The following is a 12,401-nucleotide window of genomic DNA, read 5'->3' as shown; positions in this document are numbered from 1 at the left end:
TATATATATATATATGTCGATGGCTGTGGACGAACGTCACCGCATAGGCGTTAGATACTTTTTCTCCGTTTAAAATCGGGGAGGCACCAGTGACGTAGCTAGAAACAAAGGAGAACATATAACGGAAGCTTGCAAACTCTTTCTTCCGAATATACGTTAACTTGACTCGAGAGACCTTAGAGACCTCCTTTGGGATTCTCAATCCCGCCGTAAAAGCAAGATCGATTACGATCCGCAGAGAGAGTCCCCCATATCGAGACATATATTGAAATTATTTGAGCGCTGTGATTCAATAAATTTTGTTTGAAAAGTAGGACACAAAGAAAAGTACAAGTTTGCAGACTCCTAATAAGCTCTGTACGTTGAAGTGTTATACAATCCGTATTAATTTCGCCTTTAATCATTCGTTACGAAATCTCAGGCCTTTCCTATATGAGCGCCCTTGGGACTTGGAACACAGCAAGACGTTAATGATGAGCTCACAAACATTCGGCACCGATTCCAATAACGTCGTTCCGATGACGCGACGCAAACGACATGGATTTGAAAGCCGTCGATAAACTCCGCATGTAGTATAATTCGGTCTGTGCTTTCGAACACCCGCCTCATTCTCTTTGTCCGCTTCTCGAAACTCGTCTGATTTCACGGCATGTACGCGCGTTTGACTCTTAAGTACTTTTGCGACGCGTGCGTCGTCGTCGAACAAGCCGCTCGCGCTGTTTAATAAGAATTCATACTGCCTAACAAACTATGAAACTATCATATTGAATTTGCGCGAGAAACGCGAGCGACATCGTTCGTTAATGTACAAAAATTAAGTCGCTCTTCATTCTTATCGGATATCTTTCGTGATTTCTGGATTTGTTCATAGTTTGATAATATAAATATCGCTAAATACACATCCAGAAAGAAAAGTGATTTTCCCGTAGTAAAAAGGAATCTTTAGGCAAATGATATACGTTATAACGATATTGCTCATACAAATGCCATTTTACTTCCATTTTGTAATTCTTCCTATCAGTCTCCATCTTGCCGCATAAACTCATGCATACGCTCGTCAAACGGCGTTTCTTTTCTTCGTTTATTCGAATAAACGATTGTTCTCGCTTTTTTCCAAGCGGCCTGATTTATATCGCGATTCAGGCTCTAAACGAGAAGATCATCCCGTTTACGAATGTAATTGCCGTGACCTCGAGGACGAGTCTTCGTATTAACGTCCGTTTTGGATGTATTGGAAATAGACGCACTAGAGACAACAAAGGATTCTTCGGATTGAGGCACTAGGAGGCATCCAGGGCGAGGCACTCGGCGAGGAAGTCCTCCATGGAACGATAAGCGTGTTCGAGCACGCCTCTCAAGGCGTGATCTTCGTTCGCGTAACTCTGTTTCAAAAGAAGGAAACGACAATTAGCTCGAATACTCTTTGACACCTGCATCGTTTATTTTTGTTCTCTTGCCTGATATCTAAAGATGACTCCCGCTTCGGACAAAGCCTTGGCGAAGGCAACGCCGTGCGTGTAAGGCGCTGTGAGGTCAGCTAGGCCATGAAGAAGATAAAGGCTATGACTAGGCACCAATCTCGCTCGTTGCGTGAGATCAGCCTCCACGTAGCCCTTAAAATTCTCAACTGGGGCACCGAGGACTCGTTCCGTAAACGCGGAATCTACAGTTGAAGAGAACAATTATTAATAATGTCAACAAGATTTTTTTGGAATTTTTTTTCGGTGCATCTCGTCTAATTTGTTCTTCTAGAAGAAATGGACAAATCAGAATTTTCTGATTAAATCTGTTAAATTTTAATTGAGATAACCAATATTCTGAGTGATATCAAAATTTTTGTTATCTCAATTGGAATTTAACAGGTTCAATCAGAAAATTTTGATTTATCCATTTTCAACCAGAATTCCAAAATTAATGTAACTCTTTTTTCTAGTGCGAAAAGAGCGGTTTTCTGGAGTATCTAAAAATTTAGCTTGATCACAAATCTGAAGATAATTTTGTTGAACTACGAAATGTTATAAAAAATTTCGACATTTTAATAACGTTGCATAATTATTTTAATAGTCTAACCAAATTATTTTCAGATTTAGCTAAATTTTTAAATACTTTAGCAAAATTGTTCTTTCCGTGTACTCCATACGCTTTTACGAAATTTATATGCTTACTATAATACATCCAATCAGCGATTGGATTCACCGCTACGCCGCACTTGAAGACATTCTCCTGGCTACCGAGGACCATAGCAGTCACATATCCACCGTAACCCCATCCCCATACGCCGACCCTAGTGACGTCGAGATATTTGTGCGTCTTCAAAAGGTGTCTTAGCACAGTGAGTTGATCCTGTACCTCGACGCCGCCTATCCTTCTGAAAAGATCTTTCTTTCCTTGACCACGAGCGCCGCGTACGTCCAGTCTCACATAGACTACGTCGTTGTGACTCGACATATACGTTCCCCAATCTATTCGGAACTTGTCTGTGACGGCTTCGCTACCAGGACGACCGTTCACCTCGACGAGTACGGGAAACGCCGCGTCCCTGAGCTCTTCTCGCCACGAAGGTGGCAACAGCAGCTGCACTTGAGCCCGCCAACCTTGAGGTAGCGGCACCTGCCAATCATTTCAAGTTGTAATATCAATATAAAATTGAAGCAAAATCGTAGTAATATCATTTATCTACCTCAAAGTTTCGTCTGGTGGGCAGTGCCAGTTCTGACAATTTTTCCGCGCGTTGGAGCCTTGTATCGTACAGCACGCGAATCATTTTGTGCGTCGACATCATATGCACGCCGGCGAGGGGGAGGCCAGGACCCTCGCAGTATAGTACGTAGTAACCCTGCGTGTTGTTGTCCACCGATGGACTGACCGAAGCACCGAAATGTGTGCAATTTGTGTAATAGAACCTGCAGCAACAAATTCGCTTATTAATTTTATTTGACCGAGAATCAATTACATTGATTTAATTTTTTTTAACTTGCCTACTACTCCAAAGAACATCTCCAAGGTCACACGTCACGCACAATGGCTCGAAGTGACGAGGATCATCCGCGGCAGGGTCGCGTACTACATAGAGATGTCTTTGGCCAGGTCTCTTTTCTCTAGTACCTAAATAGTATACGAGATGTGCCTTGGTGTCCCATGCTAAGATCTCGCTCACCTGTTTTAGAAAGCACTTACGCAATTAAAATTTCTTTTTTCTTATTTTTTATATACTATATGTATATTTTTAATCGTTATAATATATTATATATATGTTATATTTTTATGATTATTCCTGATAATAATTTATGATTCACTACTTTATAATGGATCTAATTTGTAGCATAGAATTTAGTTTTACATGCCATGTATACTTTAAACGTGTGTATTCTGATTCTTTAAACACTTTTTATATTACACAGCGTATAAAGTATTAAATAGAATTCTATTCTAAATTCTAATAGGAATTGTCTAAAAAGCTTTATAATTCATGGTATACTGATTTTACAAGCCACTCACCTCGTAACGACCATGGGAAAGTACTGCTATTCTTTGTTGCGTGAGTGTGACGTGTTTTATGTGCGTAAAGTGCTCCTTATCACCTTCTTGCACTGTGGCCAACAGCAGAAAGCTATCGCCGTCTGGAGCGAAGAGAGGATGCGGTTGAGCGTCCAGCCACAGTCCTTCGGGTGCCCGCTCCGTGTGGGTCACCTCGCATTCCCACGTGGCAGCACGGCAAGCCGACACTATAGATAGGTTTTGCATCCTAGTCATCCAGACGACAGCGATCTGCGAAGCGTCCTCGCCAACCCACCCGGCCGATATCAAATAGTAATCTCTGAAAATATCCGCGAATTTCATTAATTCGGAATCATGAACGAGCGAAGCTAATGTCCTATCATTGTTCCAATACTGAATTTATATTTTCTACAAATTATCTTATATATTTTACAATTAGGACAAAAGTAATTATTAATAAATCAACATACTGTTCATCCAAGAGTGCCGGTGGCCTCAATTTTATTTTCGTTGACCACGTGACATTGCCGGTACCATTGTAATTTGCCGAGCTCACGTTACTAAGATCTATGACCCACAAATCGACTTCCGGATTGGGGAAACCCGGTCTCGGGTATCTAACCGATCTGGAAGGTGGAAAGGACCTGGACGCGCTCAGGGGATTCGGTCCGGCTCCATCTTGACCCGGTGTACCAAACCAAGGAAACTCAAGCGCGCTCACTCTGGTGTCGTTGAACGTGGCGTAGAGGACATGCGTGCCATCCGGACTGGGCCAGATCGCTTGCGGTCTCGGTAACACTTCCTCTTGATACAACCAGTCAGGCACGCCGTTATAGATTATCCCAGGTACGCCCGTGTCGGTCAAGCGGGTGTCCTCGATCGACGCGGGTCCCATTCTAAGAAAAATGTCGTTCTCGGAGATCATCAGGAGACTGGATGTGTTACCCAACCAGGCGGCATGTTGTAATCGCGTCTGATGCATGTGTCGTGACGCTTGTAGACGAATGGGTGTGTGATGGCTGGTAAATAAAAGATTATAAAACTTAATGTATAAGATTATAAAAACTAATGTATAATGTGCAAATTAGTGATTTTATTTGCGTTCCAATGCATTCTTTTTATGTAAGTATTTTTAGAGACGCTTTCAATATGGAAAAATAGATAGAATACGAAGATAGAATTCAAATAAATCAGACAAAAAAGTGAGAATGAAAATTTATAAATTAATATATATATTTTTTTAATCATTAAATTGAGAAAAATACCAATAAGAACCGATTGGATGTATGTATGTATATAAACTCATTTTTTACATACAATTTATTACATAACAGTAACATAAAAGTAGATGTTTTGCTCTTAATTTAGATTCTTCTTAGTACATATATAAATTGAATGTAATTACGAGTAATATAAATAAACATGTTTACTTCATATATGTTATTTTCATATTTTAATCTAATGAGAACCGTCGTAGTAATTTGAAAATGCACATTGCCGTGTAAAAAGTAGTTGGTTTAGAAATAAAACGAGTGCTTTTTATGACTGAATCATTTATCTGACCATGCACCTCATTTAAAAGTTATTATTACGACGGTTCTCATTAGATTTTTCTTCATATTTAAATATGAAGATGTATAATATATGTTTATTTGCATTACTCGTAATTATATTTAATTTATGTACTAAAGAAGATTCAAAACTAGGATTGAAGTTACTTCATGTTATCTGTGTAATAAATAAATTTATATACACGTACATATGCATCTAATCGGCTCTTATTGGCTTTTTTTTTTCAAATTTATGGTCTACTTTTACAGACTAAATCCACTTATATTATTTAATAATTATATATCTTAACAATTATTTTTACGTATTAAATTAATTTTTTATAATTATATTTCTAAAATTATACTTTTATATTTAATATACTTACTCGTTCGTGACATCGTAGATGGTGTAAAGAGCGGTGAAAGTGTTCCGAAAAACCTGAAAAATTGTTGACATGTACCACATGAAATATAAAAGGATCGGGAAAAAAAGAGAACTTGTAGTGCAGAGGTGAATGTGTTTTCGATAGCGATAATCGACAGCTAACTGCAACTAAATTGCCGCGCGTCGTATTACACGTTCGAGTGTTATCGATAAGCGACGGATCAGAAAGTTAGGATGTAGCTGCTGCGCGAAAAAGTTTTCTCCAGGGACTTCCACGTTTAAGCTACTTACCGGCTTGACATTGTGCCTGAACAATACATAACGTAGATCAGAGCTGCATTCATAGTCCTGAACGTTCAGTTGTCTCTGAAAACAACGTTTAATAAAGATTCTATGGAATATTAAGCAAATTTCGATTTAACATTACAATTTAATTCAAAAATCGGTTATGCTGATAAAAGCAAAAGCTTTCATCGTAAACATACGAAATGCTTTTATCTTATAAAAAAATATCTTTTCCGATTTTGTAATTATTTTTCTCAGATCGGTTTTAATTCTAGCGTAATATTTCAATTTTATTTATTAAATTTTTATTCTGGCGTTATTATTATTATTATTATTATATTAATAATTTTTTTATACATGCAGACATAGTAATTTATATTTTATTTTTCATTTTAAATATTACTTTAAATTCCAGTGAGAATGATTGCCTTAATTTTTAATGTCTGATATCTATGTTTTTGTTAAACTTATTCCACTTGTGATTTAAATGTTGAAAATGAATGGACCTAAATTAAAAGATAAAATGTTCTCATATGTACATAAAAGAGGAATTGTTTTATTATTAACATCGCGCCTGAACATCTGCGTTCTGATTCCAGTCCGCCTCCACTTGGTTTTTTTTCTTTTTAATCCGCGAGGTAATTTTATCTCATTTCTAGATTTAATAAATTTGCAATTATAACTGCGTTTGCAGTTATAACTGGCTTTATTAAGATTGGTAGCGGGTTCATCGGTTTATCTACATATGTATTGTAGTATAGCGTTATGCATAGACGAATATCGCTAGTAGTCGATACTTGTATCCGAAAGAGTGGTGAGACGAGTCGGACGCGGCGTGTCCTGGTTGACGCCAGATCGGATCAATGCGTCGTATATATACACTTGTCTATACCTCGCCTCTCGGTCCAAGAGAAAAAGGACGCGGATTTGGAACCAGTCCAGACTAAGTGGATCGGTTCTCTTGCGCACGCATACTTACTTGCTACCGCTACCTAAATCGATCATTCTTTCTGTCTCGTTATAAACGTTTCCCTTTTCGTTTCTTTTTTTTCTCTCATATCCCCATATTAGAGCTCATCATGGAGACATCTTGTACATTTTATTTTGTGATTCTCCCACATTTGTAATTGTTTTCACACACCCTAAATTTCTTTGGAATGGAATCTCACTCTAAAGAATGAAAATAGAGCCAGTCTTGAAAAGGAGAAGGGCAATTTTCAATCTTAAGAATGAGATTTCATTCTTCAGAGTGACAATTCACTCTAAAAGTTTTAAAGAACAGCAGCGTTTATATTTTAATATTCATTCCTCATCAAAATGTGGCGCGTTAGAGTTCTCGAAATAATAGAATTAAACAAGACTTTTTAATTATCGCTTTTTCCCGCTTTGAGCCTACTGTAATCGAAATACCTTGAGATGATATCATTGATTCTCAAACGCAATATCGCAGTATTTAGAATTCCTCATATTTATCCTGCGCGTGCCTGTAACCCTGGATAAACCGTGGGATGCTCCGGATTCCATTTTATGTGCGGTTCAGTCTTTGTTTCGCAATACGCCGCAAGGCAGACTCGGCTGGTTTACCGATCGTTTGAACAAAACTGACTTTCAATAAAGGATTCAGGTTATATTCCCTATCCTACATAAAAATTTTCACCGTATAGAAACGCTCGAAAATGTTGTTTGATTGTTTGTCTCAATTAGAAATCTACCGAGAATTCGAAAAGGAGAGAAAACAAACTGAAAACGTAGTATTTTGTATGAGAATATAGATGTGTCTTTTTATATCCTTGATCGAAAAATTATTTATGAAAAACTATCATGGGAGAAATTATCCACTTCAGCTTAGCGATACATATTTACTCCTGTTCGTGTTGCATTTTCTCTGCTCATGCAACAATTAAGAGGCTAAATCATAAATGGTCAATAATTAGAAACTATTTTCCAGCTTTCGAATCCTACAAGTTAGAAGTTTATTAATTCATAAGTCTACTTTGCTATTTTCCCTGTTCACGCAACAATTAAAGAGATTAAATCAGAAATAGCAAGCAAAGAATGGAAAACTCTTATATTTATTTCTTCCTTTCTTCTGTGATTTATTCCTTTTCTTTTTCCTTCTTCTTCGCACGTTCCACAGAAATATATCTGCACGTAAGCAGTTGGTGCATAATTATCTGGCAAGTGCGAGGGTCATGTCTCCAATTAATCCTGGATGAACGCGACAATAGCTCAGTATCGGCGGATTAGATACCAAGGGAGCTAAGATACCTCCGTGAATCACTAATGCGGATATTCCTCCCGTGGTTGGTGATTTAGAGCTCCGCCGAAATCTGATGGAAATAACGTTTCTCTTGGTCGAGTGGTTCGGATTCGGCAAGGATTATTATCGGGTCATGAATGAATTTGGCCGAAAATTTGACTCGTTTGTTCAGTATTTCCAGTTGCAATGTTTGCCGATCGATTTTATTTGGCATCATGTTCCAAACAAAATTTATTTAATGTGGAACGAACTAATTAACCTATGTAAATGGAATTGATTCTTTAAATAAATATATTTACTTTAGATTGTATATGTTGATAACTTCGTCAAATATACATTGAATTGATATTTGATTTCGCGGATGATAAAATAATCGGTAATAATTATGCACGAGATGATACATATATCCAAAAGTCTAAATTAATTATAAATTTTTAATTTATAATATAGCCGACCAAAAAAAACATGCTCAATTTTATCTTTTACGTCTTATAAAGTTGCACACATCCGTTTGTTGCATAATTTAAAAATATTATTTTCAGCATAATTAAATGTGGAGCGATTCTGCAATCGTAGAAGTTTCGCTAATTAATTCGCTAGTTAATTACATGATGCATTAGAATAATATTTTAAACACTCTTTGAATTCTAAAATTTGTAGATTTAAACATTTTAAGCCATGTTTATTTGTCATTTGTAATAATTTAGATATTTCATGACAAGTCTACATTTGATATTGAATATTTTATATCCAAATCATGTTTTATCAAAATTGTATGTTTATAAAATATCAAAACGAAGTGTAATCAAAGTTAAGTCATACTAGTGATTTTTTAAAAAGTTTATTAGTTAATAAGTTAATAAATAATAATTCTCGAGAGAGAAGGAAGTTTCAAGTTTCTTGTGTCTCATCCTTAAATTCCCATTCTTAAAATAACTTTAATCTCTTAATTCTTTTCCGTCATATTAGAGAGCATAATACTTTTTTTCTTTATAAACGATTCTTTTAATCGCTCGATCCATAGAACTCCCTTTCTTTTAAATAACTCCAATTATTTTTTTCTTTCTAAGAATTCGCACTCTATCTAATTTGTCAATAAAGGAATTTAAAAGAAAAAAGTTTGTAATTGCAATAGAAATTTGTCTTCTGAATATTAAATTGTATTGCGAATCTGTCTTTAGAATATTTAATTTGTGAAAGCTGGATTGTGCAATTTCATTGTTAAATGGGGTTCAGATATATGTATATATTATGTATATATTATATATATATATATATTTTTATATATATATATATATGTATATATAAAACAGAGAATTATTTAATAAATGTACGTAGTTATTTTATAATCACGGGATAAATTTACGATTGAAAATTTATTATTATATGCAATAATCATTGTATAAAATTTGAGCGCTTATATGATATTATGCCATATAATACCATCGGTAAAATTTATCTTTATGTAACGAAATGCAAAAAACGCGTGATAAGCACTGTATGTATACGTACAAGTGTATGATTAGAGACTAAAAGGGACACGACGTTGTTGCGGGTGTCTAGAAGGGTTAGAGAACCATCGTCAGCTTGGTAGACAAACTTTTCGTGGGTTATCCAAGTCGGTGGTAACCTGTGCGGTGTCAGGTCATCACGAAGGCACTCGTCTAACGTAAGACGCCTGCCACTCCAGTACAGGAGCTCATCAACGTACCTGTAAATAAATCAAAGGAAAAGCAAATATAGAAAGCAGTTCACAAACTTTTTCAAGCATTCGTAATAACGAATTCAAAATAACGAATTGAAACTATTGTATTTTGCTCAAGTGTATCTCTTTTACTTTTAGCCAAGAAGTTTTGCCTTAGTGATTAAAAATGATATACATGCTGAAAAAATGTACTAAATTTTAATAAGTGTATATCAGATATATACCAGAGAGAAAGATGATTGAACTTCTTTTCATAGATAATATAAAATATTAACGTGCACTGAAAAAAATTTACTAAATTTTAATAAATATTTATTTGAATAGTATTAAATATTTAAATGTAAATATATATTTATTTGATACAAGAGCCATTAATTTGATTTAAGTATCATTTTTATTAAGTAAATATTTATTTACTGTAAGTTTAATTAGTACTGTTTAAATATTTATTAAAATTTAGTAAATTTTTTTTCAGTGCATGTTAATATTTTATCTGCGAAAAAAAATTCAAATTCGTCTTTCTCTCTGGTATAGAATTGTGAGGATTAGATTACGAAAAGTTAAAATAAGAGGAAAACACACACACACACACACACACACACACACACACACACACACACACGCACACACACACACACAAAAACAAACAAACAGCAAGTAATGCGAACTCACCCGAGGAGATAAATTGCTGTGACAATGCCAGCGATAACGAAACCGATGACTAGTAGTGAGAAAATTATACTCCGCCAATTGTGCCCGCCGTCCGCGTACGTTAAATCCTGTGGAAGAAGACAACCTCTTACGTAATTATCGGTCAATCTGTGAGATCGATCAGCAAACTATAGTGCATAAGCGGATTGGACAAGAGAGCATGCAAATCTCGAATCTCGAATATAGAGAGAAAGGTTTATCGAGAGGATAATTAGGAAAATTTAATAATAATGAGAAATTGATTAACATCACTTCCAAAATTTTACATCTAGATAATAAGAACAATAAGAATTTTGTTGGACCGTACATGTGAAAATACAACCAGTGATTCTACAAATGATATAAAATACAACATGTGAAAATAAAGGCCCATAGTAGTCAAAGCTGAATCTTTAATGCTTAAATAATTCGATGTGAATATTGTGTGAATATTTGTATCTAGAGTATCTACACATCTAGAGCACTTTCACTGTGTATATCACGAAGTCACAAATATAACGGATACATATATACATAAAAAATATTACAGGTACATATGGATGTACAATTACAATTATCATAAGTTTTAAAAATATGTTGTAGAAATAAATTACATATACTGGCTGTTTAAAAATTTCTGGGACGAACTTTAGGAAATTATAGATCTCAATAAAAGAAACAGTTTCTATTTAAGAACTTATATGTCTCTCGACGCATTTTTAAGAAGCTATGCGTCCTGTTTCGAATTATATGAAATATGCAATCGATCGCACGTGACAATAGTCTATGTTTTTGTTTTCTTTGTTGTCTTGTTACAAAAATCAAAGGACGTGAGAACTAGTAGTGTCACATGCGAACGGAGTAGCTGCTTAAAAATGTGTTGAAGGGCACAAATTTCTTAACAAAAGTTGATTCTTTTGTTGAGATTCATCCTCTGAAGTTTGTTCCTGAAATACTCTGTATATACATGACATATATACATATATGTGTGTATGTATATGTATATATATATATATATACATACACAAATAAATTATCATTCTGTATGTTTTTACACGGAATGAAATCATGTGTGACTTCGATATATTAAGAAAAGCCTGTCACATATTCTCGCGGAATTTTAATTTCATATTCTTCATTTATTAAAATGACACAATTTCGCTGCTTTCGGGATATAAAATTTGAAAAAAAAAGAAATAACAGTAAATTAATTACATAAATATTATATTCTTTTATCAAAATGAAGATATTTTTATTGTTAAAATAAATTGAATTTGATGTACAACAGTAGCTTATTTATACCGAAATTAACTTGAAATGCGCAAGAATGGAATATCTAGTGTGCATTCATTTTATAATAAATTAAATATTTCATGGCGATGACATGTCAGTCGCGCGTGATATTCGACTCTTGACATTCGTTTTTCGCGACAGCTTGCCGTTGCATATAAATAGGGTCATTGTTTTGTCATTCGCATATTGTCGCATTGTTCCTCAGAATGCACGATCATTTCCTTATTACAATTAGCAATTATCAAGCGATTAATTATCTTTCGTAATTAACAATTTGTAATTGTATCGAGGTGACAGCTATTTATCGAAATAGGTATTCCGTGAATTATTCGTTTGAAGCATAGAAATCGAAGCGATCGAGAATGGAAATTATAAATTATTATTTTGATTGCGATATTTACGGGCAAACAATTATTTAACGACACTATCATTTATATCTCATTGCGCTTTGAATTTTTCATTCATCTAAATATAATTTAATTTTTGTTTTCAAATGGAAAGTACGAAATAATATACGAGCTGCTATATCGTATTATTCAAGTAACTGAAAACCGAGAAAGCCAAGGTATTTTGGGATGGTGCACCGAAAAAGAGAGAAAAATAAAATAATTTCTCGAGATTGCTGGCGTAAGCCCGCATATAGCTCTTTTCCAATATAATTTCTTTTGAGAAAATCATTTGTTCAATCAGACTTCCTTTACTGTTAAATTCGTTCGATCTTATCGGATTCTGAAA

At 34.9% G+C, this 12,401-nt stretch overlaps 1 protein-coding gene across 5 annotated transcripts in view; it reads right to left on the bottom strand.

Annotated features, from left to right (window-relative positions):
• Positions 1-26: 26 nt before the first annotated feature.
• LOC108687801 (inactive dipeptidyl peptidase 10) overlaps positions 27-12,401 on the bottom strand; it is an 80,524-nt gene continuing 68,149 nt past the window's right edge. For 4 of the 5 annotated variants that reach the window (XM_018193761.1, XM_018193760.1, XM_018193763.1 and 1 more), the window contains exons 3-13: positions 10,356-10,462; positions 9,491-9,689; positions 5,725-5,799; positions 5,435-5,487; positions 3,969-4,517; positions 3,499-3,817; positions 2,979-3,157; positions 2,681-2,903; positions 2,166-2,610; positions 1,458-1,663; positions 27-1,382 (exon numbers count right to left, since the gene is read on the bottom strand). In XM_018193761.1, the coding sequence (XP_018049250.1) occupies positions 1,281-1,382; positions 1,458-1,663; positions 2,166-2,610; positions 2,681-2,903; positions 2,979-3,157; positions 3,499-3,817; positions 3,969-4,517; positions 5,435-5,487; positions 5,725-5,799; positions 9,491-9,689; positions 10,356-10,462 (2,457 nt within the window). In that variant the 3' untranslated portion in view covers positions 27-1,280. Of the gene's footprint in view, positions 1,383-1,457; positions 1,664-2,165; positions 2,611-2,680; positions 2,904-2,978; positions 3,158-3,498; positions 3,818-3,968; positions 4,518-5,434; positions 5,488-5,724; positions 5,800-9,490; positions 9,690-10,355; positions 10,465-12,401 lie in introns of all 5 variants that reach the window. The other variant, XM_018193764.1, reaches the window with a different exon arrangement.

Source organism: Atta colombica, unplaced genomic scaffold (assembly GCF_001594045.1).
Source record: "Atta colombica isolate Treedump-2 unplaced genomic scaffold, Acol1.0 scaffold216, whole genome shotgun sequence".
NCBI lineage: Eukaryota > Metazoa > Arthropoda > Insecta > Hymenoptera > Formicidae > Atta > Atta colombica.
Note: the sequence above shows the minus strand (reverse complement) of the source record. Positions and strands in the feature narration are given on the sequence as shown.